Source organism: Dermacentor andersoni, chromosome 8 (genome assembly GCF_023375885.2).
Source record: "Dermacentor andersoni chromosome 8, qqDerAnde1_hic_scaffold, whole genome shotgun sequence".
Lineage (NCBI taxonomy): Eukaryota > Metazoa > Arthropoda > Arachnida > Ixodida > Ixodidae > Dermacentor > Dermacentor andersoni.
This window is the reverse complement of record NC_092821.1, coordinates 76,196,808-76,224,273: the sequence shown is the minus strand read 5'-3', so window position 1 is coordinate 76,224,273 and position 27,466 is coordinate 76,196,808. Positions and strand designations below refer to the sequence as shown.

The following is a 27,466-nucleotide window of genomic DNA, read 5'->3' as shown; positions in this document are numbered from 1 at the left end:
AACAACACATATCATGCTGCGCAAGATCCTTTACGGCAGAAACCGCACGGCTCGACGCTATGCTGCTGGGCGTTACTGACAAACATAATATCGATTTTGCCGCGTGTGAGCGCGCCGAAGAAGCCCGGCAGCTCGCCCGCCTGCACATGGAAAACCAGAATACCGACAGCCCGCACTACAATCTTCGACGACGCGACGTGTAATACAAGCCCGGTGACCGTGCTTGGGTTTGGACTGCGATTCGATGACGAGGACGTAGCGAGAAGCTGTTACGAGGCTAGTCCGTGCCTTGCAAGATAATCCGACGTATCGGCGCGCTTTACTATGAGGTCGTGCTATACCGCATTTCGCAATCACAGCGGCGCCGAGCATGACCTGAAATCGTCAAAGTGGAGCGTCTTCAGCCTTCCTACGCCCGCTGATGAATTTGGAGAATTACTTTTTTTTCTTATTTTCTTGTTTTTTTATATTAGAAAGCATGCCCTTAGGCATAATACAAAATATGTTAAAAATACACGAACAGATTCGACTCGTGCAAACAATCTAGGAGTGAACGATGATGTGGTCCATAAATCCAACATTCAAGGTCGGGTGGGCGAACAGGCCGAAGGCCTGTTGCCCGGAGGTGGCGGAGATGGCTTGGATGAAGTCCTGGGCACGTCCATAATACGCGTGTCACTGTCAGATTTTGGATTTCTGTGTTGCAAAATGGGCACAATGAGCTGTAAGGACCATGGTACTGTTGTGGCCAGAGAGTGGTCACAGGCGGGGTGAGCACGACCCCGACACGTAGCCTCCTTAACGTAACCTCCTCTCGGCGGGTTAACCCACCAGGGAGGTCTAACCCACACGGAGGTATGAGAGCTCATGTGGTACGTCGGAGGTTTTCCTTTTCCCGGATCAGTCGTCCACAGGCGTCTTCAGGAAAATGTGGAAGTGGATATGTTGTAATCTGTGGGTGGGTTGCCATATCTGCTTCAAGGAGACCCGGCAGGGCTGCTCGAAGCACCAACTGGACGCGTATGAGGATATTCGTAGCGGCAGCAAAATGGTAAATGCTATCTGAAAATAGAGTGGACCAAGATACCCTATGTATGTCGTGGATGGCTTGAGTACGGTCTGTGCGAATGATGAGTTGAGAGTATCGAGCATCTTTAACAGTAGGTAGCAATGCGGCCAAGCCGTCTCGTATGGCAGCAAGCTCGGCAAGGTAGGCCGGTAGTGCCGGATCGGCAACATACGAGCACGTCTGGCCTGCCTCTGGTTTCAATGGACACACGAGAGCTGCGTGAATCATGGTACATTAACACTGGCATCAGTGTATGCTACAAGAGTGGCATCGTCTTGATTGTCATCGGCGCGATGAAGGCGGGAAACATGGGCATTCGCCTGACGAGGAACTGTGCTATACGGACGACCAAGAGCCTTATTGTCACTTAATTGTACCCTTTTCCACGCAGCTACATCGGGTCTCGTAGATGCAGGATTGTCTATATCGTGTCCCATGTACTGGGCCAGTGAACCAGCCGAGCAGAAATACGATGGCTTTAGGGCGCGCACGCATCGACGCGGGTGTACGAGTTCGTCAATAGTGTTGAGTTGCGACTCGGCCTGTAGGGTTGGCAATGGAGTGAGACGTGGTAGTCCCGTTATGGCCCGCATGGCTTCGTTATTAATGGCCTCAAGGCGAGCCCATTGTGCCTGTGTGAGATGGTGAAAATGGCCTCTGTAGAGGAGCCGTGGTTGCAATACAGAACGGACAAGAAGGCGAGCCATGTTGGTGCTCGCTCCGCCAGATTTATTAGCAATCCGACGTATCAACTGTATCGTTTCTGCGGCATGTTGCTTTGCATTCTTGACCCATGGTCCCGCAGATCCGGAGGAATCCATTTCAAGGCTGAGTACACGGAGAGTTGAAGCCTCGTGTAATAGTTGCTGATCCAGAGTTAACTGAAGAGGCCGGAGTGCCAGAAGACGGCGCCCATACTTGTTCGCTACTGACATGTACATCATCTTGTCCTTGGAAATATCAAGCCCTATCTGAGCACACCAGTTGTGCGTCATGTTTAGGGCGTCTTGGAGCAGTTGTTCTTCGTGGCAGATTTCAGGATCAACTGGCCAGACAGTGATGTCATCTGCGTACATTATGTACTGTGCGTTATGTATCGTGGCTAGCTTCCAAGCTAGTGGAAGGAGAGCAATATTGGAAAGGACTGGTGCGAGCACAGATGCTTGTGGGACACCCCGATGTACAATGAACTGACCTGCTGCTTGGCCAGCCAGGCGAATGAAGAAGGTGCGAGCGCACAGCAAGGCTTCGATGAATGTGCAGACATCGCTAGGGAACTGAAGCCAATCGAGAATTCTGACAATTGCTTCGTGACTCACATGGTTGTACGCTTTACGGATATCCATTGCCACAATCGTGCGAATTATTTGGGAGCGGCCTCCGATGAGCACCATAGAAGATAGGTACGCAAGGCCATCCTCTGCGCCTAGGTGAGCACGGAACCCAATTTGCCCAGGATGATACCATGAGTACCACTCGAGCCACCATGTAATGCGTGTCGCGAGCATACCCTCTATTAGCTTGCCTAACGTTGAGGTTAGTGCGATTGGGCGCATATGGGCGATATTATCTTGGGGCGTTCCGGGTCTGGCAATAGGGACCATATCTGCATGCCACCAAGAATTGGGAATGACTCCTGTAGCCCAAGCTTCGTTTATGGCCCCCAACAGCACTTCGAGAACCTTGCCGTCCGTGTTTTTATAAAGTTGTACGGTAGGCCATCAGGTCCGGGTGCCTTGCATGGCTTGGACAGGTCTATTGCCATTAAAAATTCTGCCATAGTGAAGACAGCTTGTACACTCTCGATGTCGCAGAACGTAGGCGGCGTGCGTGCGTCCGCGGGAAGGCAGTTTTGAACAACGAAGGGAGGCGGTGCTGTGTCCAAAGCCGGAAAAAAGGTGTGGGCGACAGTTTCTGCGAATATTGCTGGTGTCTGGCTCGATGCTAACAGGGCGCAGGCTGCGGGCTCTGGAGGGCGCCGACCACGTTCCATTACACGGAAGGTGCACCAAATGGAGGCATTGGACGACGAAGGTCCGAGAGAAGAGCACCAGTCCATCCAGCGCCCACGTTCTAAGCGGTGTTCATGGCGCCGAGCTTCTGCAGTAAAGCGTTGGGCCTCTAAGCGAAGGGTATTTGATGCAGGGTCACGTTCTGATGCAAGTTCTGCTTGGCGGCGCGACGCCCAGAGACGCAGAAGTTGCAAATCAGGAGCGGATCGCGATTCATCAACCCACGACGTACGTGTGGCCTCAATTAATGCCGCCTTAAGACAATGGGACGGGTCCAGTATGAAGTTGGATACATTGCTTTCTGATACCGCCCTGTATCGATCCCAGTCCACTACTCGACATAGTCGGCGGAGGTGGCCTGTTCCGCCGGAAGATAAGCCAAGGTGAATCGGATGATGGTCGCTACCCCAGCAGTTGGGTTCACATGACCACGAGACGGTCGTCCTTCCTAGCCACCAAGATAAGTCCGGTGAGAGTGGCGGCGCGCGAGGATGGTCACGCCGACGAGTAGGCACTGACACATTATTAAGCAGAGTGAATTGGGCGTCCATAAATGTGTCCAGCACACATGTACCACGCGCACTGGAAATAGTGTATCTACATGTGATGTGGGGCGCTTTAAAATCTCCCGCGACCATAATGGGGCAACCAGGATGTTTCTGTCGTAGGTGCGCCAGCCAGCCGAGACACAACCGAGCCGCACGACCGCTGTAGGGGCGAGCATAGTACGAAACGATGATATCGGCCGTGCGTTGGAGACGAACCAATACGGCCACGACTTCTTGCCATACAGTACACTACCGTGAAAGATCAATGCGAGTCTGATGAAGACTGCATCTTACATACGGTGCAGCCTCTCCTGGATGGACATCGGGCGTAGCACTCCTAAGATCCAACATTGAAGGCTATGAGTATGCCAGAAATCCCGGAATGGGTGGCAGGCTGTTGGATTCTTGAAGCAGTAGAGCCCAAACATGCAGCTTCCCATATCTGAGACGCTGGCGCAGCTCTCCAACCTTCCCCGTGAGCCGCGACAGTTCCACTGTAATATGCCTTCTCGCACACTTGAAGACGTAGCAGCCATCGTAGATTAAGATTGGCCAGTAGAACCGAGGTGAGATGCTGGAGCTGTTGCGCAACGAAGCGCAGGAGTTCTTGGGGTGAAAGTGGTTTCGACACAAATGCCGGGTTAGGTTAGCCATATGAGGACTAGACGTCGACGGCGAATGCGACGGCCGCGCTCCGTCATGACGAAGCCGGAGCACGGTACGGCGTTGCTTGAGATGTTAGATTTCCTTTTCAAGGTTGGCCAAGCGAGCGTGGATCTCGAACTCTTCGTCTGCCAAAGAAAGTGGCGTGTCATCTATCAATTGTGATGCCCGTTGCGTTCGTGAAGTGGACGACCTAACAGCTGCGCTATAGGTACAAGGGGCAGCACCACTTGTCGCTGTACTTGCTATTGTCGCCTGGCTAGCATCCTCTTCCAGCGAGGCCAGAACAGCGTAACGGTTGTACACAGGGACTTGTTTCATTGATGGATCTCGAGGGGTCCTTGCTGGCTGTCGAGAATGGCGTTGTCGAGCCTTCTTAGTGGCCTTCAACTTCACAGGACACGTCGTGGAAGTGATGTCATGATCGTTTATTTGGCATAGGCAGCATCTAAACGATGCGGACGTTTCAGGCTCCATGGTGTCGTCCTTGGCTGGGTAGGAGCCGGATGATTTCATGTGCCCCTGTCTAAAGCAAGAGTAGCAGTACACAACGGAAGGCTTGAATGGACGCGGGCGCAGTACGCAACCGTAATAGAGGATACGTTCAGGTGGGGAATTAGGACCTGAAAGCGTGATTAGGCGCGTACGATCGCTGCCTAGGTAGCGAGCAGCCACGACCTTGTGTGTGGGACATGATAGTTCCTGCAGGAGCTTCTCGGGTTCTTCGTCAAGATCAACGCCATTAACGACGTAGCGTCTTCAATCGGTACCACTGGCGAGGTGCGCCTAGACTGGAAGGAAACATTCTTCCGAGACTTGTATTTGTTGCAGTTCTTCGAGTTTATAAACTAGTGCCATAGCAGACACCCATACTGAGACCGTATTAGTGGGTTTGTGTAGAGCAAAACCTTGAAATCGGGAAGTCTCGAGGCAGGCGTCCAGGGCCGCTTGAATGATACGGTTGCGCAGAGTGGATATGTCATATCTAGCACGAGGCTTGATAACCACGTTGTACCACGATGTCGTTGGCGACTCCGGAGACGTGCGTGTCGGTCGTGCGGGCAGGCCTTGTGCTGAGCGAGGTCTTTTCGGGGCTGCTGGAGCTACATTTTCATTCGATGGAAGGCCAGTAGCTTCCTTCGTTCTCTTGGCCGAGGTGTGCGCCACGACTGCAGGGCTGTTCTGCTCCATGTTGGTGGTATCCACGCTCAGGGTACCGCCTACGCACGTTGCACTTGTCCCCACGAAGGAGACGCTCCTGACTTGGATGGCAGTTGCAGCGGTAATGTTCCGCTCTTTCGACGCAGCAGACAGCAGCTTGGATGCTCCGCGCCGACGCGGCGAGTGCCGCGGAGGCACTCGCACTCGCGAAGCCGCGCAAGAACTCGAGTTGGACGACGCAGCAGGAGGGTGTAGGTGACGACGGACCTTGTAGATAGGCGCCAGTAGTAATTACGAACCGCCAAAGCGGTCCATAAACAACAGAGTTCCAGTAGCGACAAAAAAAAAAACCAGCTAACGCGGCGAAAATACGGAGCTACGGAAAAACACGTTCGAGTGGAACGAGCGCTCTCTTTTTTTTTTTTTATTACGCGCGGTTTTGTTTTGGCTTTCGTGTTTGTAGCATCGAGATGATTATTTTTTTAAGAGGGGGGTATTGACACGTGTACTTGCTTTTTTTCGGCGAGATTATTCACAATCTAACAAATTTTATCGCTCAGCGCATGGACGTGCCTGCAGGTATCAGAAGTTTCTCGAATGACACAGATGGTTCTGTCCATTCTCTTTTGCCACCGAACCTTATGTAACCTGAGTGCATGTCTGCGCGACGCTAACTGCGAGGTACTTTGTGAAAGACACGCGGGCAGCAGCGATTACTCTTGACTTCGATCACTCGTGTAAAAAATCCGACGCGCTTGACCAGCCTGACCAGCTGACCAGCTAGCTCATCAGCTATCGTTGTTCTTTGAGTGTAGCCTGTTTTTGAGGGCACAGGATCGCCTAATCGAATGGAAGTTGCGTCATACATAGTTTTGCGGCTTTCATCACCACCGCTACTACGTGGCCATATATACATATATATATATATATATATATAGCGTGAACAGACGGCACTATGGTACGTACATGGATCCTCAGTAGTAGTTGTTGGCTTTGGCGTCGGTCGCGGCACCGGTGGAGGTGGGGTACTTGTCGGTTTCCTGGCTTGTGGCGTTGGTGTTGTTGGGGTGGTCTTTTGCGTCGATGGTCGCGATGTTGGCGCTCGGGTAACCTTCGCTTTCGTGGTTTGCGGCGTTGGTGCTCCTCGGGTGACCTTAGGCGTCGATGGTTGCTGTGGTGGCGGTGGGGCAATCTTCGGTGTCGTGGTTTGCGGCGTTGGTGCTCGTCGGGTGGCCTTTGGCGTTGATGGTTGCGGTGGTGGCGGTGGGGCAATCTTTGGTTTCGTGGTTTGCGGCCGTGGTGGTCGTCGGGTGGCCTTTGGCGTCGATGGTTGCAGTGTTGACGGTGGAGCAATCTTCGGTGTCGTGGTTTGCGGCGTTGGTGCTCCTCGGGTGGCCTTTGGCGTTGATGGTTGCTGTGGTGGCGGTGGGACCATCTTCGGTTTCGCGGTTTGCGGCGTTGGTGCTAGTCGGGTGGCCATTGGCGTCGATGGTTGCAGTGTTGACGGTGAAGCAGTTTTCGTGGTTTGCGGCATTGGTGCTCTTCTGGTGGCCTTTGGCGTCGATGGTTTCAGTGGCGGTGGGGTAGTCTTCGGTTTTGTGGCTCGCGGTGCTGGTGCTCTTCGCGTGGCCTTTGGCTTCGTTGGTTTCAGTGGTGGTGGTGGGGTAATGCTCGGTTTCGTGGCTTGCGGCGTTGGTGCGCCTCGGGTGGCCTTCGGCGTCGATGGTTTCAGTGGCGGTGGGGTAGTCTTCCCTTTAGTGGCTTGTGGCGCTGGTGCTCCTCGCGTGGCCTTTGGCTTCGATGGTTTCAGTGGTGGTGGTGGGGTAATACTCGGTTTCTTGGCTTGCGGCGTTGGTGCGCCTCGGGTGGCCTTCGGCGTCGATGGTTTCAGTGGCGGTGGGGTAGTCTTCGGTTTTGTGGCTCGCGGTGCTGGTGCTCCTCGCGTGGCCTTTGGCTTCGATGGTTTCAGTGGTGGTGGTCGGGTAACCATTGGCGTGGAAGGTAGTTGCGGCTGGGGAACTGGTGTGGTCTTCGGCGTTCGTAGACTTGGGGACGGGTGCACACCCGGTATATGTGGTACCGGAGGTACGGTCGGCGACCGACGGTGGTTGGTCGCTGAATCTCGCTGGCTCACAGGCGGCTGTCTTGGGGAAGATCTCACAGCAGTTGGTCTCTGCAGAGGAGGCCGATTTTTAGGAGAAATTGTAAATCATCATCATGAGAACGAAAGGTAGGTTTATAATCAGTTTATTTATTGGCACCGAAGGACGAAGTCCTCTCCCATACGCATCGTACTTTGGTCATGCACCAGATCACGTCGTATCTTTACTGCCTGCAAATAATCTAATTCAACCACGGCATCCAGATCGCTTACCTCCGCGACTTCGCTTGCCTACTGTTGCAACACAATATGTCATTCTAACCTACCACCTAAAACGTGTCCTTTTTACATGCCCTTTGTTAATCTAGCTTTACCCTATTATAAGTCCCGCATGTCTCCCTAATATACACCGTTGTTTGCCTATCCCTTAACGATGAAAAATTATTGTCATTCAATTTTTGACATAGATTGTGACTTAGCACGACTCGCAGAAAATACGGAAACGGTTATAATACGGACACATACATAGCAATAATATGCAGCGTTCTGTCTCAGGCTTAAATATGAATGCTCGCAAAGTGACGGAAACATTGCAGGAATTTCATTCTACATTGACCGCCTACTATCAATAACACTACGAAAATGTTGCGGAAATCATAGATAATGAAGTAAAAAATTTTACATGCTATGTGAACACTTCACACTTAGCAAATATCTTATTAGATCACATACGGTGACTAACCCTCAATGCGCCGTGTTTGAAACCGAGATAACTTCTCTTCAATTGGGTTATAAACACCATTTCTGAGATAGGAAAGCGAAATTTTGACGATTATATAATTTGCAGTCCTGAGACTTTTTGATGGTTGTGAGGCTTTTTCTTCATTTAATCACAGTATTTCCATGCTATTTATATATGCATTCTACAGTGCGAAGAATTGAATCAATGCTCAGTCTTAGCAAGTTTCACCCGTTTCCGATATTTGTGTGTTTCTATAGTAGACGAGTTATTTCCTTTTACCTCTGTCATATTTCTCATTACATATTGACACGTGTACTTATCTTTATCGGGCAACCACGTTTCGCCGCTTAACAACTGTAATCGCACAGCGAGGGACGCGCCTGCATGTATCCGACGTTTCTGGAAAGTTATCGACGCTTCTATCCGCGTGTCTGTTGTCGCCGAACCTTGTGTTATCAGATTTCATCGCGTGACACGAATGGTGTAGAACTTTGTGGAAGACACGCGGGTCCCATCAGTTAATCTGGAACATTCGACGACTGATCTATAAAAGCCGACGCGCTTGACCCGCTAATCAGTTTTCCGACGATCGCCGACCGTGTTCGCCGCTATCGTTGTGCTCTAAGTGTAGCCTGTTTTTGTGGGCACAGGTTCGCCCAATAAAAGCTAGTTTTGTATTCCACCGTATTGCTTCTTTCTTCACCGTCACTACCGCGTGACATCTGGATGAGGTGCTTTTCGTCCATGTACAGGACGCCCCCGACAAGCCGTGATCCCAGCCCAGACCACAAACAGAACACCAACGTAGTCCCGGACCACCGAGCAAGCCGCCGTCTTCAACAGCTGCCCCCGGAGCACGGACTTCTACCTGAGAAGACCAAGAAGATTGTGGCCAAGGCAACCGCAATGGCAGCCCCAGCGTTCCCCATCATGCTGCAGCAGCCCAGGGAACCACCAACGTTCCGCGGTTCCACATTTGAGGACCCGGAAACCTGGCTGGAAACGTATGAGAGAGTCGCTACGTTTAACAACTGGGCAAGCGACGACAAGCTACGACATGTCTATTTCGCATTGGAGGACGCCGCCAAGACGTGGTTCGAGAATCGAGAAGCCACCTTGACGACGTGGGACCTCTTCCGAAGCGGCTTCCTGCAAAAATTTCAAAGCGTCGTGCGCAAAGAGCGAGCCCAAGCTCTACTGGAGACAAGAGCGCAGCTGCCGAATGAGACGATCGCGATTTTCATTGAGGAAATGAGCCGTCTGTTCCGCCACGCCGACCCAGAAATGTCCGAGGAGAAGAAAGTACGTCTACTGATGCGTGGTGTAAAGGAGGAACTTTTCGCCGGTATGGTAAGAAGCCCACCGAAGACCGTCGACGAGTTTCTTCGTGAGGCGACAAGCATCGAGAAGACACTGGAATTGCGGAACCGGCAATTTGACCGACGCACCAAGCCAACAAGCTACTCTGCAATTCAATCACTGGCCACGGACGACTTATGCGAGACCATCAGGGCCATCGTGCGCGAAGAACTGCGCAAGGTCTTGCCATCGTCGCAGCCTCAAGTGGCCTCGATCGCCGACATCGTGAAAGAAGAGGTGCACCGATCGCTAGGAGTTCCTGAGGTGCAACCACAATTACCGCAGCCCCAGCCAGAAGCGATGACTTACGCCGCCGTGGCACGCCGTCAAGCTCCCCCTCTGCGACAACGCCAGGGCCCTGTAACGCCACAATTCCGTCGTCCACCGCCGCCGCCGCCAGCACGCCCACCCGTCGCCCAGCGCACCTACGCGAGGAAGACGGACATTTGGCGCGCCCCCGACCACCGCCCGCTCTGCTACCACTGCGGCGAAGCCGGCCACGTGTACCGCCGATGCCCATACCGCGACCTGGGATTGCGAGGCTTCGCCGTGAACGCACAGCGCCCGAGGGAAGGTGAACGCCCTCGTGACATCACCGACTACCTCGCCGCTACCCAGTGGAGCTCTCGACGACCGTCCCGTTCGCCGTCACCAGGCCGCTACCTGTCGCCGCAGCCCCGACCATACACCGGCCCAGCCCGGGGCCGCTCTGCGAGCCCATATCCGGAAAACTAAAAGCAGCAACCGATGGAGGTGCGGTTGCTGTTCGTCGAACTGACGAAGATCCTCCGCCGCCGACGAAGACGACGAAGAAACCATCTCGACGACCTAATGACGACACGCCACCGTCCCGACGAAGTCAGGAAGCCAAGACTACACCGACGAAAGACGACTTGACGAAGCGACGTTCCAGCTTCAGTTCAACACGACGCAGCCGTGATCCGACGCCACGACCTAACTGCAACGCCAGACAAAGAACCACCGACCTTGACGTGCTTCTCGACGGCCACGCAGTCACTGCCTTAGTCGACACAGGGGCCGATTACTCCGTAATGAGTGGACACATCGCCACCCAGTTGAAGAAGGTTAAGACTGTATGGGAGGGCCCCCAAATTCGGACCGCTGGAGGGCACCTCATTACGCCGACTGGAATCTGCACGGCAAGAATTACCATTCATGACCGGACTTACCCTGCCACCTTCGTTATCCTGCAACGGTGTTCACGAGACGTCATTCTCGGCATGGACTTCCTGAACCAACACGGCGCAATCATCGACCTGAAGTCGCAGTCAATAACGCTGTCGGAAGATCAAGCGATACCATCGGAGAGCCCTTGTAGTCACCATGCCTTGAGTGTGCTCGAAGATCAAGTGAGCATCCCGCCTCGCTCCAGCATCGTTATTTCGGTCCGCACCGAAGCACTCGCTGACGTAGAAGGCGTCATCGAAGGCGACCAACGTCTACTACTCGACCGTGAAATTTGCGTCGCAAGAGGGATCGCTCGACTGCATGGAGGAAACACGAGAGTGTTGCTGACAAACTTCAGCCAGGAGTTCAAGCACATCAACAAGGGCACGACGATCGCATTCATCGAGGAAATTCAGGAAACCAGCGATGCCTTTGTCCTCTCGGATTCTGTTGCATCTACCCCGACGACCGCAGTTCCCGAGCCAGACTTCAACATAAATCCAAGTCTCCCCGTGATTAAGCAGCAACAGCTCAGAAGTCTGCTTCGACGATACAAAGACTGCTTTTCGACGTCATCAAGGATTCGACAAACACCAGTCGCAAAGCATCGCATAATCACCGAAGAGAGCGCTCGACCACTACGCCAGAGCCCTTACCGAGTTTCGACGCGAGAACGCGAAGCTATAAGACAACAAGTCGACGAAATGCTGCGCGACGAAATCATCCAGCCGTCAAAAAGCCCGTGGGCGTCTCCAGTTGCTTTAGTGAAGAAAAAGGACAGAACCCTACGTTTCTGCGTCGATTATCGTCGACTGAACAAAATCACGAAGAAAGACGTATACCCCCTCCCACGGATAGACGACGCATTAGATCGGCTCTGCAATGCTAAATACTTCTCATCGATGGACCTCAAGTCTGGCTACTGGCAAATAGAAGTCGACCAAAGGGATCGCGAAAAGACCGCCTTCATCACTCCAGACGGCCTCTATGAATTCAAGGTTATGCCATTTGGACTGTGCTCGGCGCCTGCAACGTTCCAGCGCGTGATGGACATGGTTTTAGCAGGATTGGAGTGGCAGACCTGTCTTGTTTACTTGGATGACGTCGTCGTCTTCGCCGGAAATTTCGACGATCACCTTAAGCGGCTTGCGACAGTATTAGAGGCCATCAAGACATCAGGGCTCACCCTGAAGCCGGAAAAGTGTCGCTTCGCTTACGATGAGCTTCTATTCCTAGGCCATGTCATCAGCAAATCTGGAGTGCGCCCCGACCCGCAGAAGACAGGTGCCATCGCAAAGTTCCCGCAGCCAATCGACAAGAAGGCAGTGCGCAGATTCCTTGGCATGTGTGCCTACTATAGGCGCTTTGTCAAGGACTTTTCGCGCATCGCGGAGCCGCTAACACATCTAACGAAATCTGATGTCGAGTTCAATTGGGAAACGCCGCAGGCCGACGCATTTCAAGAACTCAAACGACGCATGCAGTCGCCGCCGGTACTTGCTCACTTCGACGAGGACGCCGATACTGAAATCCACACTGACGCCAGTAGCCTAGGCCTCGGTGCCGTCCTAGTCCAGAGGAAAGAAGGACTTGAACGGGTGATATCGTATGCTAGCCGGTCGCTGTCAAAAGCAGAAAGCAATTATTCTACGACTGAAAAGGAATGCCTCGCCATCATTTGGGCTACAGCTAAATTCCGCCCTTACCTCTATGGCAGGCCATTCAAAGTCGTCAGCGACCACCACGCGTTGTGTTGGCTAGCTAACTTAAAGGGCCCTTCAGGACGGCTGGCGCGGTGGAGCCTCAGACTACAAGAATATGACGTAACGGTAATATACAAGTCCGGAAGAAAACACTCCGACGCCGACTGCTTATCACGCGCCCCAATCGATCCCCCGCCGCAAGACGACGGGGACGACGACGCCTTCCTTGGGATAATAAGCGCGGAAGACTTCACAAAACATCAACGAGCAGACCCGGAGCTAAAAGGCCTCGTCGAGTATTTGAAAGGGAACACCGACGTTGTCCCTAGGGCATTTAAGCGCGTGTTGTCTTCGTTCACGCTACAAAACAACCTGCTCGTGAAGAAGAACTTCTCACCAGTCCACGCCAGCTACCTTCTTGTGGTGCCGTCAGCGCTCCGTCCAGAAATACTGCACGCCCTACACGATGATCCAACCGCTGGGCACCTCGGATTCTCCCGGACGCTGTCGAGGATACAGGAAAAGTATTACTGGCCGCGTCTGACCGCCGACGTCGCCCGTTACGTCAAGACATGCAGAGACTGTCAACGACGCAAGACACCACCGACAAGGCCAGCAGGATTACTACAGCCGATCGAACCTCCTCGTCGACCATTCCAGCAGATTGGGATGGATTTGTTGGGGCCGTTTCCGATGTCAACATCCAGGAATAAGTGGATCATCGTGGCGACGGACTGTCTCACCCGCTTTGCTGAAACCAAAGCTCTACCAAAAGGCAGCGCAGCCGAAGTGGCGAAATTTTTCGTCGAGAACATCCTGCTGCGACATGGTGCCCCAGAAGTCCTCATCACCGACAGAGGAACGGCTTTTACAGCAGAGCTCACCGAAGCCATTCTGCAGTACAGCCAGACGAGCCACAGGAGGACAACTGCCTACCATCCGCAGACGAATGGTCTCACGGAGCGCCTGAACAAGACCCTCGCCGACATGCTAGCAATGTACGTCGACGTCGAGCACAAGACGTGGGACGCAGTCCTGCCGTATGTCACCTTCGCCTACAACACGGCGGTGCAAGAAACAACACAGATCACGCCATTCAAGTTGGTTTACGGCAGGAACCCGACGACGACGCTCGACGCCATGCTGCCGCACGTCACTGACGAGGAGAATCTTGACGTCGCTACCTATCTCCAGCGCGCCGAAGAAGCCCGACAGCTCGCCCGCCTACGGATCAAGACCCAGCAGCGTACCGACAGCCGACACTACAACCTCCGACGACGCTTCGTCGAGTACCAGCCCGGCGACCGTGTTTGGGTATGGACCCCGATACGCCGGCGAGGACTCAATGAGAAGCTGCTGCGACGCTATTTCGGACCCTACAAGGTCATCCGACGTATTGGCGCACTAGACTATGAGGTCGTGCCAGACGGCATTTCGCACTCACAGCGGCGCCGCGCACGATCTGAAGTGGTCCACGTGGTGCGCCTTAAGCCATTTTACGGACGCTGATGAACTTCCTTAGTTTGTTGTTTTCTTTGCTACGAGTGCTTTTCTTTGTTTCTTTCGTTTGTTAGCAGCATCGGGTCGATGCTTTTTAAGAGGGGGGTAATGACACGTGTACTTATCTTTATCGGGCAACCACGTTTCGCCGCTTAACAACTGTAATCGCACAGCGAGGGACGCGCCTGCATGTATCCGACGTTTCTGGAAAGTTATCGACGCTTCTATCCGCGTGTCTGTTGTCGCCGAACCTTGTGTTATCAGATTTCATCGCGTGACACGAATGGTGTAGAACTTTGTGGAAGACACGCGGGTCCCATCAGTTAATCTGGAACATTCGACGACTGATCTATAAAAGCCGACGCGCTTGACCCGCTAATCAGTTTTCCGACGATCGCCGACCGTGTTCGCCGCTATCGTTGTGCTCTAAGTGTAGCCTGTTTTTGTGGGCACAGGTTCGCCCAATAAAAGCTAGTTTTGTATTCCACCGTATTGCTTCTTTCTTCACCGTCACTACCACGTGACAATATCTCGAACAGAAAAAGATGCGGCCCTTGTAGGCGGCTAATCTGATTACACGTCCTCCTAGCGAGACGTAGGTGTGGGATTCGTGGCGAGCCTTATAGCTTAGCATAGCACAACTTCAGCTGTGTACTTGTACTCTGGATTGAAAGCGGAAGGCCTACTGGGCCGTCTTTTTTTCTACTTTCACCAAATGGGCAGTGCACAATGACACCAACCAGGTATTTCAGTTTTTATTGATGTGTTCAAAAGCTGTCGGGATTTAGGTGTACGGCTTCATGAGCAAACTCACCGGCTCTCGTGGAATGCTCTTGGTCGCTCCACCCCTGCTCGACCCTCCCGAACCTACAACACGGCTGTAAGTTCCTGTCTCATCAGTACGGTCTGCGTCGTCATCTAGGTCGCTGTCGCCTGCATAAAAGGAAAAGTAAGAACATCCAGTAAAAATTGAGTCAATCGTGATTCACGAATGCACTCCCATATTCGCATCCACAAAGCCTTCTGGGGAAATTATGGATAGATTTGCCTTACTGTATGGAGTTTGAGGGTCATGCACTGGTGAGGACAAAATATTGTTTACATGGCAGTGAGGTAAGGTGCCTGTCAGCGACACCTGAAGGATGTCGCCTGTTGTTCACTTGGCACCAGGTCTGTCCCCTTGATAGGATCTTACCATTTCAATAATTTACAAAATGACTTACGCATCTTCACCATAAGGTTTGTCTAGCCTGTCTCTGAATTTAACACTTTCTAAAGCAGAAATTGCGGCAGAACACATATGACGATGAATGTCGACGGTAACGCGTTAGATTTAAATTAATTGTGCAGCGCAACGTACGGCACTGTTGAAAACGTCTATGTATGAGGCGTTTACTGGGGCGGGACTTGTATTTCACATTGCCCTACGAAAAATCGGAGCAAGAGGTGACTGCGACGCCTGTGCACGGCCGCTGACATTCGTGGCCCGCTCGTGCGCGGCAAACGCTAAGCAGTGCATCTTTGGACACCCGGTCTCCGGTCTCACGCTTCTTTATGGGTATGCTGCGCCATCTAGTAGCGCTACCAAGAAGTCCACGCGTGGCCTCCAAGACCAGAAGCGTGGCGCACCGATTCCTGAGAACCCTGAGAGTCGTTCCCTCACTTGTCACACACTGAGAAAAAGAGAGAGAGAGAAACGCAGAACACTTTATTCAAAACCCTTGCTGGGGACAAGGGAGGCGGGTGACCGGAAAACTAGCCCCACCCGAGTCACCCTTTATCTGGCCGCGACCAGACCTTGAGTCTTGGCGGCGTCGGGACCAGCTGGACTAGTAATCTATGCAGTGGTGCTCCTATTTGGCACTTCCCACTGCCCACACTGCGCTTTTATGCGGTGCTTCCGCAACGTCTGCACAAGCTGCGGATGAAATTGCACTGAGGACGGGAGAAATATTAGAAATGAAAGACAAGGTATTTTAGGGGACTTCAGAGTGATGTAGTGCATCAAGAAATCCGGGTATCTCGTAACCACTTGTAGATGCCGTATGAACATGAAGTTCGAGAAAAAGTCAGTAAAAATGAATCTTATAAGAAAACTACTATCTTTGGCTTAAATAAGGTCGAATATGAGTATGTATTCACGTCGCCCTTTACTGCACCACCGTCAAATGCTATTTAACTCAACTGCCGCACCCTCCGCGAGATTATGCCGAATAGCTGAGTTCTCATCTGAGGGTGGAGCTGGTTGCCTGCAGAAACAACATACTGGAGCAAATATGCGCAGCTCGATGAGCCCGCTGTATGCTATAACAAAATCTGGAGGCGACTCAGCACATCCTATTGGAATGCAAAGGGATCCAGTCAGTGACACCCGTAGGTGATGTACACCTCCCAAAAGCACTTGGATTTTATTTGTACGGAATAACTAACCGTTCAGCAGTCAGGACAAGCTTCGGGTTAAGGATTCAGGTTATTGGTCGGAAAGAAAAGTAGGGAGGAGATTGATACGGCCGAATCCGCTGCAAGCATAGGTACCGGTAAAAGACAGATGAAGTTTTGCAAAGTAGAATAAAATATTAAAGATATGTACTCAAAAATGCTACCATAGAAAGCATGTAGAGCATGCATGAGTAACTCAAGCATGTACGTGACTATTTGTCATGGCCCCGTTTCAAAGGGATGTCGATGAATCATCATCGTCATCATCGGCCGGGTGTGCAATGCGCGCGCGGCACCCCACATGGTGGAAAAAAAGGTCAAGCGCATTGACGCCTCCTCAGCTGGGTCTGAGGAGAGCTTAGTAGGAGAAGCTCGTCTGGGCATGCGTGCGGGCTGCAGTACATGAGTGCGCGGGCCTTGACGCATCTCTATCGGCAGCGCGGTATCTCACAGTGTGTGAGAGCTTCATAGCGGCATCATGCTGCCGTGTTGCAGGAGAGCTGTGTCGATCCTGGAGAGAAGAAAGGCAAGGACACCGACGAGGCGGGCGCTGGATGGGCCGTTGAGAGTGCCGACGTGCGTGAAGCTAGTCTCGCCGAACCACGCCAAGAAGGCGGCGGAAGCACGCGACACCCTTCTCGTGCAAACTCGCAATTCGTACGGGAATGCCAGGAACGTCATGTCGTCATGCACAGTTTGCAGGCCCTCCATGGAGGCGAATGGAGTCACACGTACTCGTAGCTGCAGACACATCTGAAGAGAGTCTACGGCGTTGTAGTCAGCTAGGTTGCGTATTCTAATTGCGCGTGAATTATGATACAAGGATATACGAATGAAATACAAAATAACTAAATGGAGCGACAGAATACATATATATTCTGGCGCTCCATTTAGTTATTTTGTACGGAATTACGGAATTGCACGAATTGTACGGAGTTATTGTGCATATATATATATATATATATATATATATATAGTACTGTAAAATGAGGAGCAGTGCGGCTGTGGCTAAGAGAGAGAGCGCGACGACAAGAGATAAAAACCTTGTTTCGGTGTTCGATCGGCTGTACTACCTCTCGCTGCTCTATCGTTCTAGTCGCGAATGTTTACTGCCCAAAGTGCTTCGCGACATTTGGTGGAAGGTGCAGGACCTTTTGCAAACGTGTAACTCCGTAGCCGGACGATTCCTGCCACAAATATCCATGCCTGAGGAAACTAGTCATATCGATTCACCCCAGGCATCGCCTCCAGTCGTCTGTCCTGGTGCGCCACGTCAACGGGATCCTTCCATATTCAATGACACTGACGATCATAACGTAGAGGACTGGCTGTCATCGCACAACCGAGTGAGTGCCCCCAACAAATGGACTGAAGGTGATAAGCTTAGTTACGTACCATTCTACCTTTCCGGGGTCGCCCGTCTTTGGTTCCGAAACCATGAGGCTGACTTTTCCACATGGACAGCATTCCGAACGACACTTCAAGAAGTCTTCGGTCGCCCTGCTGTACGCAAACTTCGGGCTGAACAGCGTCGCGGTCGTGCCTAACAAGAGGGCGAAACCTTCACGAGCTACTTTCAAGATGTAGTTGACATTTGCAGGCCTATGAACCCAGATATGGCCGAAGATCACAGCGTCTAAAACATCTTGAAAGGCACAGAAGATGACGCCTTCCAAATGCTCTTGGCAAATAATCGTCAGACGGTCAACGTCTTCACAACGCTTTCTCTCACTCCGTACGTCGTGCTTTCAGGTCTGAGTGATAGTGTCAGTGCCACTCCTTGCAGTTCAGCAATCGTCGGCCAAATCAAGCAATTTGTACGACAAGAGGTGGCACGCCAACTCTCTTCTGACAGTCAGTCCCGCGTCAGAGTCGCCCTCGTTACCCGATCTCCGTCAGTTGATACAAGAACGCCGTACCACTTGCTCATCAACCGCCTCCTACGCCTGTTCCACTTACGTACGCTGCCGTTGTCGCGAATCCAAGGCCTCCGTCTGCAGCTATTCAATCCAGACTTACCAGTGCCTTTCCCTCACCTTCGCAAGCGGCCGCAACACATGCACCCACAAGCAGCTACTGGCCGCCACAACAGCCCGTGCACCCAACTCGCCAATATTTGTATCACCCTCCACCCGCTGCTCTCAATCCATGGCGCACCCATTTCAACCGGCCTATCTGTTCTTCGTGCGGCCTACCTGTGCATGTAGCACGGCTTTGCCGCTGGCGCGGATGGTGTCCTTCAGATTCTCCTAAGGCAGAAAGCAAAGGTTTCGACTCTGCGTCCTGTTCCGCTGCTGCCGCTCAGCCATTCGAAGCCTTGCCTCCTGCTTCCCGAACCTTCAATACCCGTCGGTCCCCCCCCCCCTCTGTCGGCGTTCTCGGTCGCCGCGTATCCGCTGCGCGAGGAAAATCCGAGAGGAAAACTAAGGACCACAGTTCCGGAGGCAAGAACTGCCATCAACGAACTCCTTAAGACCTCATTTATTTCCTGCGAACCTCTTTGAAGTTTATGCAGAAGACATTGCCGTTGAGAAGAGGGGGCCCCGCTATTATATCAAAACGAAACGCCACGTAACTACAAGCGCGAGGAATTTGGAAACGGAACACCTCGGCCAGACGGGGCAGCTACGGATACGGCACGCTTTACCTGGCGGACGTTTGCCCAGTCAGGATTTGTTGTGCCAAGCCATCATTCAAATTTTGCTCCACACTTCCTTACGAGGCATTGTCGTCTGGCAAGCAGGGGGTCGTGCTCGCTATCAATACTGCCTAGATCAACATTTTGAATTTGTTGGCTGCCTCTAATTACGTGCGATATTAAAGATTCTTAAAAAGATGGTTGTGCGGTAAAGTATGACTGCCTTCGAAATTTCCATTTATACAACAGCGGCCCAGGCACTAATTATATAGAGAATCAATATTTGCTAAATATTCTCGTGAAGCTCAAGTAGTTTACGGAAAAGTATGTCCACCTAACCTAGAAACTCGTACGCCTAAAACACCATGTTTGCGGCACTCATTACATCTTTATAAAAAATCTTGTATTGCCTAATAAACGCATCTTTTATGCTTGAGTAGCATTTAGACATTTACATTGGCTTAGCTTGACTTCTCTTTTCTCTAACGCCTACTTCTCTTAATTATAGAGATACCTGTGCATGTAAATACATTGAGATATTCCCTTTTTTTGCGAACATACTGCAAACGGCTCTCCCTTATCGCAACCGCTGACCAGACAATGCTTCCAGAAACGCTTTTCTGCACTTCTGAAAAGTGGGTGTTCCCTACAGTTCTGGCTGGGCGAGTATCTTGGATTTCTCCAGCATTTTCTGAGTCATCCCCGGATATTTGCTTAAGCCGGCTCACACCTAATCCTGTTACGTGTATTTGCTTCGGTATGTTCCTGTACTTGGGCAGCCAGCTCGGCCTCAAATATGCAGGTACTGACTGGATTTTGTGTTATTGTACAGATTTATTTCTGCTGATTTCTTTCTTGCCATATTTGTAACTCTCCAACTACTTTCAATAAGGAGGTGCTTCGTTGCCAGCTTTACAGCCCTCTTGTTTCATTTGGCGCCGAAGGTATTTATGTACACATACTTTTGTACTTCAGCCGTTAATTTCTTTTCATTAATATTCATGGGCGTTTCTACAAATTAAAATTTACTCTGTACTTTTTTTTTTCACAAGGCTCACAACGTATGTCAGTCCATGCACACTACGTGAATAGGGGTTTTACCATCACCTTCGAATGTTAGTCTGCCCACCGACAATTGTTAACCCTAAAAACGTGTCAAGACATATAATATTAGGCACAGACTGACCTTTGCGAACGCTGTGTTTGACACCATTATTCCGTTAAAAGATTCCTTGCACCTACTCATAATTAATGCAGCCCCAAAGGGCTGTATGCCTCACTGCAGCACTACTGCACTTTACTTTCATGCTCAAAAGATTTTGGTGCATGTCTGTGTAGGTTGTTTTCTTGCTTCAGCTACGCATCCAGGTATTTATATTAGCTGAATTTGGGTGTGAGTTCCTGTCACCACCTTTCCAACCTCGCAAAGTCCCACATGGCACGCTTCTGCTGCGCCACTGGAACGTCTTGCACACAGCTTGAAATGAAAAACGGATATTATCACATTGCACGAAGCATGGGCTCCGGGCGCAGGGTACAGCAATTTCATTTCTGGGTTATGCTAAACCCTCGAGGACGCCTTGCAAGGCCAGTGGTGAGTGTTTATCATTCCTCGGTTAATTAATCGACGTGCCTTGCGGCTATTCCCGAGACTTCAAAGGTGGCTGCCGAAAGTTCGAAAATTGCCATCATTGCGTCTCATTGCGGGGTTCTTAAGACTTGAACGCCAGTCTCAGCACCAGCCACCTCCCATTAGGTGCCACGGACTGCATTTCGCCTAACGTTTCAACGTTCCGCGAAATCTCCCTGCTTGTTCCTCGACATAAATACACTAATGTCACGTTCGGGTGGTCGTCGTGATTCTCTGAATCCTATCAAGCTGATTCCGTGAGTACTCAGCGTTAGACTGGGATATATTTTCCAGCACACCAACAGCCGGCTGTTTTTCAGAGAAGTTAGAGGCAGGAAAACGAAAGATTAAGGGATCATCCGATAACGCGGCCAGACCGTTACCGTCGGGGACGTAATAGCTGGGCTCATTTCTCAAATAAAGCAAGGATGAGAGAGCAACTGGGTGATAATCGTCGTCGCTGTTAACGAAGCAAGAGCCTCCCTTCTCTAGCACGGCCAAAAGAACGGGTGGCGTCAGGTGACCGGCAAGCGATCAGATTTTTCAGTTGATCCAATGACGGTAGTAAAATCGCGTCCGGAGTTTCAAATGAGCAGTCGTGTGATTGGCATGGACCGACCAAATGGAGCAAGAACGGCCTTTTTCGACCATGCAAGCAGGATCGGTCTGTTGACAGTGTTGCTAACCTAGCAACAGCGCTAAACCATGCAACAAGAAAGGCAACACCTTGGCGCAAACTAAGAAGCTTTGGCTGAAAAAAAAAAAAACAGATGCGTAAACGGTTAGCCTGAATGCTCACGCTCTCTTTCAACGCCCGTCGTTTGGCGCTGTTCCCAATTTAGAAACCGTACTGACAAGCTAAATTTTCAAGCCTTCTGAAAGTTTTTTTGGAATGCTCGAAACCACTATAAGATGTCATAACAATGCTGCACGGACAGCAAGTGAATCGAACGGTGCACACACGCGACGAATCGAATATTACCGAACTGAAAAATGAATTTATCTTTTCGTTGGCAAGATCTAGATTCACAGAGACGCGCACATTATAGTGAAGCTGTGTGCAAATATTGCGGGTTATAAAGTCGTCTACTTCCATTGCTATCAATGATACCACTCTCTCTGAAAACAGGTCCCGTGTACTAAGCTGACAGGTCATTCGTGTACATATGTAAATGCTACTGTTGCTCTCGGTGTAGCAGGTTTACCCTTGCATATTCCGTTGAATCATCTAGCCCAACATTTCATTTTCGCTAGCCTTACTTAAAAGGTAAAGAAATATACTGGGGCAAACAATCAATTCATTATGATAATTCAAGCTTGGCTTCACTAATGGAAAAGACAGTTGAACATGGTAGTAGTTGCCTTGTTATTTTTGGTGAAATAATTGTAATTAAACATATAAGAATTTTGCGTTTATCTAATCTACAATCAGAAAAGAGAATGAGTGCAAGTTACGATGCGTCTGACTTGCCAGCTGACGCTCTCGCTCTGTGAATTGCACATTAAATGTGACACTAACCGGATCTTCTTTTTATGTTAGTATTTGTGAAATATGAAAGTTCCCGTACAAGGGAAGCATTAAACCAAATCCAAACAAGGTTTCATATGCACCAGCACTGGTATGGCTTCCCCTGCAGAACATCTCGCTACGTTTCCTATGGGGTCTTCTGCATAAAAAGGTCCACGCAACTTTAACACATTAACTCGGTCATTCATTTCATAACGGCGATTTTCCTGCAAAAACTTATTTCGGTGCACCTGAAGAAAGGCGATACAAGTATGAGTTATTATATGCGGCGGGACGTGCTTCTATGGTGTGAACTTGAATTTAGGTTACAGATTGGACTGAAATGTCTTTTCCATAACATTTCTGTTTTTTCTACCCTGCCAGTACCAGCGAAAAAGTAATCATAAAGGTATGTGACAGAACATGGGCTTCTGCTTCGCTTTGTTCATTTATTGCTGCTATTGCATTCAAAAATATGTTACTTTGCGGTTGCGGAGGCCGTTGATGCCAAAAAGAATATCGCACACCTCGCGTGCTCACAGCTAGGTGGGTAAAGTACGGTAAGAGTGTCCTTGCTCAAAATGCAAGCATTTGTAGATCTACACAAAATCTAAAGCTTGGCGTGCTGCTTTGAGGGAACAAATGAAAAGATTAATAAAAGCGTCCGTCCGAGTTCGCACGTGGTTCAAGAAATCAGAACGCGTATAACTGTGAGGAAGAATGCACAAATAAAGCGGTTTAGCTTTACACGATACGTTATACGTTAAGCTAGGGCCACATGCGCAAGTTCACAGAGATACCTTGGTAGACATGATCGGAGATCAACATTGAGACGCACCTTCATTCCTTACCACGCTGCAGCGTAATAATAAACTAATGTCCCTGTGGCTTAGATGCGCGGACTAGACTTTAAGAACGCAAAACATCGTAAGCGCATCCGGCAAGTTAATGTTTTGGCGCCATCTGACGGATGGACAGCAAATCTCTTTCACTTGTCATGTACATGTCCTCTCTGTAACCTCTTTGCAGCGAGAAGGTAAAGTGGTAATCTCAATAATACCTAAGACAAGTTCCTAATACTTCATCCTCTGCGTGAGATGAAATTCAGTGATGAGGATTTAAACATTTTTTCAGCACAAGACAAGGGAAAATGAAAGCAGGCAATCTTGACCGTGTGGCTACAATCATGTTATAAATTCCAGGTAAGCGCCAGCAGTTTCCTTGGCAGTCGAGGATATTGTACGCCCTTGTGCAGGGGACATAACACACCAGCTGACCCGGTACCCTATAAATCCCCATGCGAAGTTCAAACGTTGAAAGATGAACAGGTAGTCTGAAGGATGCTACGGCTAAGGCAATACGTAAAGCCTCTAGGACTGATGAAGGCGGTATTTGTTACGGCTAAATATGCGCTTGGTAACATAGGGCCACAAAGCAAGGCTTCCTTGGCGTATTTGAGTCACGATTCATATGATCCCCCTCTCATTATTGCGATATCCTGATGTCCTTAGCGTGAAGTTCAACCACTCTATATAAAATATAAGCAAGATAGAAGATCTCAGTGAGATGGACGCTTGACGTGATGCAAAGGAGGTTGGTGCAAATATTTCAATAAAGGCATATTTTCAGGCCAAGTCACCATGTCGGACTTTTGTCTCGTGCGACATTTCTTGTTCAAACACAGTTAACCTCTACAATTAAGGTCAGGCCTTGAAATTCCCCACTCGTCACCTCATCTTAAGCTTTCGTTATGCGCTCATGCTCGCAATGCAAGTGCCAGCCTCACAGTCCAGTATCATAGCTTTGAAAAACCCTATGAGTTTAATCCCGCGTGGTGACTACTCGCATCGTTTTATCTTTTTTCCCTACATGGTGGCGATTCGGCTGATGTTAAAGACGTAGCGTGGTCATGACAGCGGTAACGCATGACGATGCGAACAACGCGGTACGCACCAGCCTCACAGCGATGAAGGTTGGAGAGAACAAAACCAATTTGCGACTTTTAACTGCTAGCTGTCGCAGTAAATTAAAAGCAGTAAGTATAGGCGGATACACGCGGAAGCATTAAAGAGCAATGAAAAGGCAGGAACTTACTAAAAAACACCTGCATCGAGATCAGTATTAGACACAAGAACACGCCGATGAGCAGTAAAACGCATGCGAGCAGGAACACCCGGCCCCAGTCATCGTCGCGGTCACTGTAAAGAGGAAGAGGGTAAAACGGCTTTATGATGCACTTTTTTTATTCTCCATGCTCAGGGATTTTGCCCATTCTCCCTACACGGCAATCTGTTGAATTTCACAACCTTACACCAGCATATCCGAAAGCGCAGTAGTTACTGCCCATCGAGTTAAACCTTCTTAAGAACTCAGTGATAGGAGTGTTTTGCTGAGGGTCAAACGATTCCCTATGCATCGAATAAGTACCATAAATCCACATGACATTAAAAGGATTTAGCCTCTCTTCAAGGTAGAAGCTTGTTGAAACTCGGAAGATCTTTTGAAAATAACTGTAAGAAAAAATGCTGCCCCTTGAGTTACGCTGGAGAATTTCAGTGAAGCAGAGAAGAACCGAAGGGACAATTCGTAAAACTCCTGTGCATAACTAACGTCTTGTCTAATAAGCTTAGGCTCAACCACAAGCTTTCTGGACAATTCAACAACACTCAATATCACGTTGCCCATGGTCCCTGTAGTTGGCGGTATTTGCTTACGTTGCTAGAAACTTTAAACAGCCTCAAAAGGGAACAAGTCGATGGAAGTAGCATTGAACATACGATTAACGAGCCTGAAACATTGAAGTGAAAAAAATTCAATTAAAGTTCTATTGGAACATCGAAGGGTATTTCACGCAAGTCCCATAAAACAATATCTTACTCTGAGTTCATTAGTTACTATAGCCATTGCTACGTTATGGTCGTGGCTCATTTTCTTTTATAATCTAGTCATTTCATCATCCGCTTCCTAAACTGAGCAACACAATCCAAATCGGCAAAGGCAATTTTATTCCAAGACTTTTCAAATTGCTCATTGCCTCTGTGCGTCAAGCTATGAGCTAAAAAATTAACAAAACTGTGACATCAGTCTTCTTGAGTATAAGTAAAGAGCAGAAATATTTTTGTAACGGAGAAAAATCTTACAAGGTCCGAAATCACTCTGACTTGACACAACAGTCATCGCGTCGAACACAGGCAAAAATTTTGAAATGGATATAACTGTAAGATAGAGAGAAAGTCTTACATGCCCATAAATGATCCGGACCTTACACAAACGTCACTGTGTAGAACACGCGGACATACTTTGAAATCCATTTAATCATAACATAGGCAATCAACAGAGCGTACAAACGTTATCTGTGCTCTAAGCATAGAACATAAGACGTAATATAGACTGTTTCAAGATTAAAATTGTATACCATCGCGTACTTATACAGCAAAGTTATCAAGTGCTTTATATTTTAGCACCTCTTAGATAAAATATTATAGGCAATAGGTCACTGCAAGCTCTATGTGTTAAACTAAATTGATGGCATCCTTTCTACCAAGGCGAACTTTCTCGAACACATTTTTCGAGCTTATAGAACGTAGTGACTTTTTTCCAGCTCTGTAAAAAGGTCTGGGGTAAAATTTGATAAACTATGCAAGTTTCGGACTGAGGTGGCTTTGCACTACGGAGCAAGAAACTGAAACCTCCTTTGTATACTTAATAGTGTGGCCTATGTCATTTGAACGTGCCTATATTTAAAGAACTTAGGTATTTGTCTATAACCAGTGCTAAGTACTATTTCATATGCTCCCGCTAAAGATAAGTCTGTAGCGCCGTTGCCTCTTTATATAATCTGTGGCGTTTAACATCAAATTAACACCGTGTCTGTTTGAAATATTGTAGCGGAGCGCTGGACACTTGCTAAGGCCGCATGTTTATTTTGCATGAGTTCGCACCACGGGAAACGAGCATTCTTTTTTGTCCCAAAGCTGTGCCCTCGCCGCCGCTGCTGAGGAGTCAAACACTCGTTCGTGTGCTCAGCAGAAATACACTGCCTCTGTTGGGAACTGAAGAAGATACGAGCGAAAATGGAATACTCGCTCTAGAAATACGCACATCGTGCCAGGTTCGTTTTGCTTCCTTCTATTATTTCGATTCATCGCACTCCCGTTTCGAATATACTGTAGAAAGAAGACCGCTTCAACTACCTCCATTTACACATACCTTGCGGCAGCCGATACGTTTCCTCATCGCATTACAGAGTTACACCTTTCGCCGTCGTTTATGGTGTTCCCTTCTCTCTTATTGCCTATTGCCTTAATCAAGTCCGCCACTTGTTGTCTGCTTTGCCCATAGCATTCGTTAAATTCATATGGAGCAACACCGCCATATTCCTGTCTCTAGCGTTGCTCTTATGATTCTTAAGCTACATCGCTCGCGGTGACGTACTTCGTTGATGACATAAGTTCTTTTTAATCCAAGCTTGAGCCAATTGGGTTACTACTGGAAGAATGCACTGAGTGAATAGTTTTCTCTTAGTGGTCATTGTTAGCATGCCGGTTGTGAGTGTCGGTATTCTGGTATACAGAAAACCAATGCAAAATATGAGCCATTAGCTGAATCAACCTACCTGCTGGTCCAGTCAAATTATTTACATACGTACAGAGGAGGTGTGTCAACAGGTTAAGTCAATAAGACGTCAGAATATTTGACAGACAGTCTAAGTAAACGCAGAACCAAACTAAATAAAAAAAAATTCTCATGGAGGGCTGCGGTGACATTACGAGCGCTTTGAGGCACTGATGACGTACGGAAGTTTATAGGAGGCCAATTTTCTTTTTCTTATTTATGTTGCCCAATTGCTGGCGTTTGAGTACAAATCATAGGCAAATTGGCCATGCGGCCGCGGCCACAAAAGTGGTGTTACACGCCTCAAAAATGACTAGATTGAGGAAGAATGCTATAGCAGCATTGTGTAGGAGATAAGAATGCAGTGTTGTTTTTAACCTTCGCACCCTTCTCCTTTACCTACTAGCATAAACACATGCAATAGATTGGTGATTCTATAACTCATTGATTTACGCCAACCATGAACCTCGATATTAAGCCATGACTATTTATATAACGCTAAGTTTCAAATTTTCCGACCTAAATTCAACCTAACAAGATCAATTAATGATGTGCTATGCTATATTGAGTTTACGTGTTTTCTTTAACTGAC

The 27,466-nt window shown here is 49.4% G+C and overlaps 1 protein-coding gene across 1 annotated transcript in view; it reads right to left on the bottom strand.

Annotated features, from left to right (window-relative positions):
* Nucleotides 1-581: 581 nt before the first annotated feature.
* The window catches only part of LOC126538792 (uncharacterized), a 69,771-nt gene continuing 42,886 nt past the window's right edge, over nt 582-27,466 (bottom strand). Inside the window, exons 4-7 of the mRNA XM_055074976.1 lie at nt 24,355-24,458; nt 14,861-14,979; nt 6,420-7,626; nt 582-739 (exon numbers count right to left, since the gene is read on the bottom strand). Of these exons, the coding sequence (XP_054930951.1) occupies nt 582-739; nt 6,420-7,626; nt 14,861-14,979; nt 24,355-24,458 (1,588 nt within the window). The remainder of the gene's footprint in view (nt 740-6,419; nt 7,627-14,860; nt 14,980-24,354; nt 24,459-27,466) is intronic.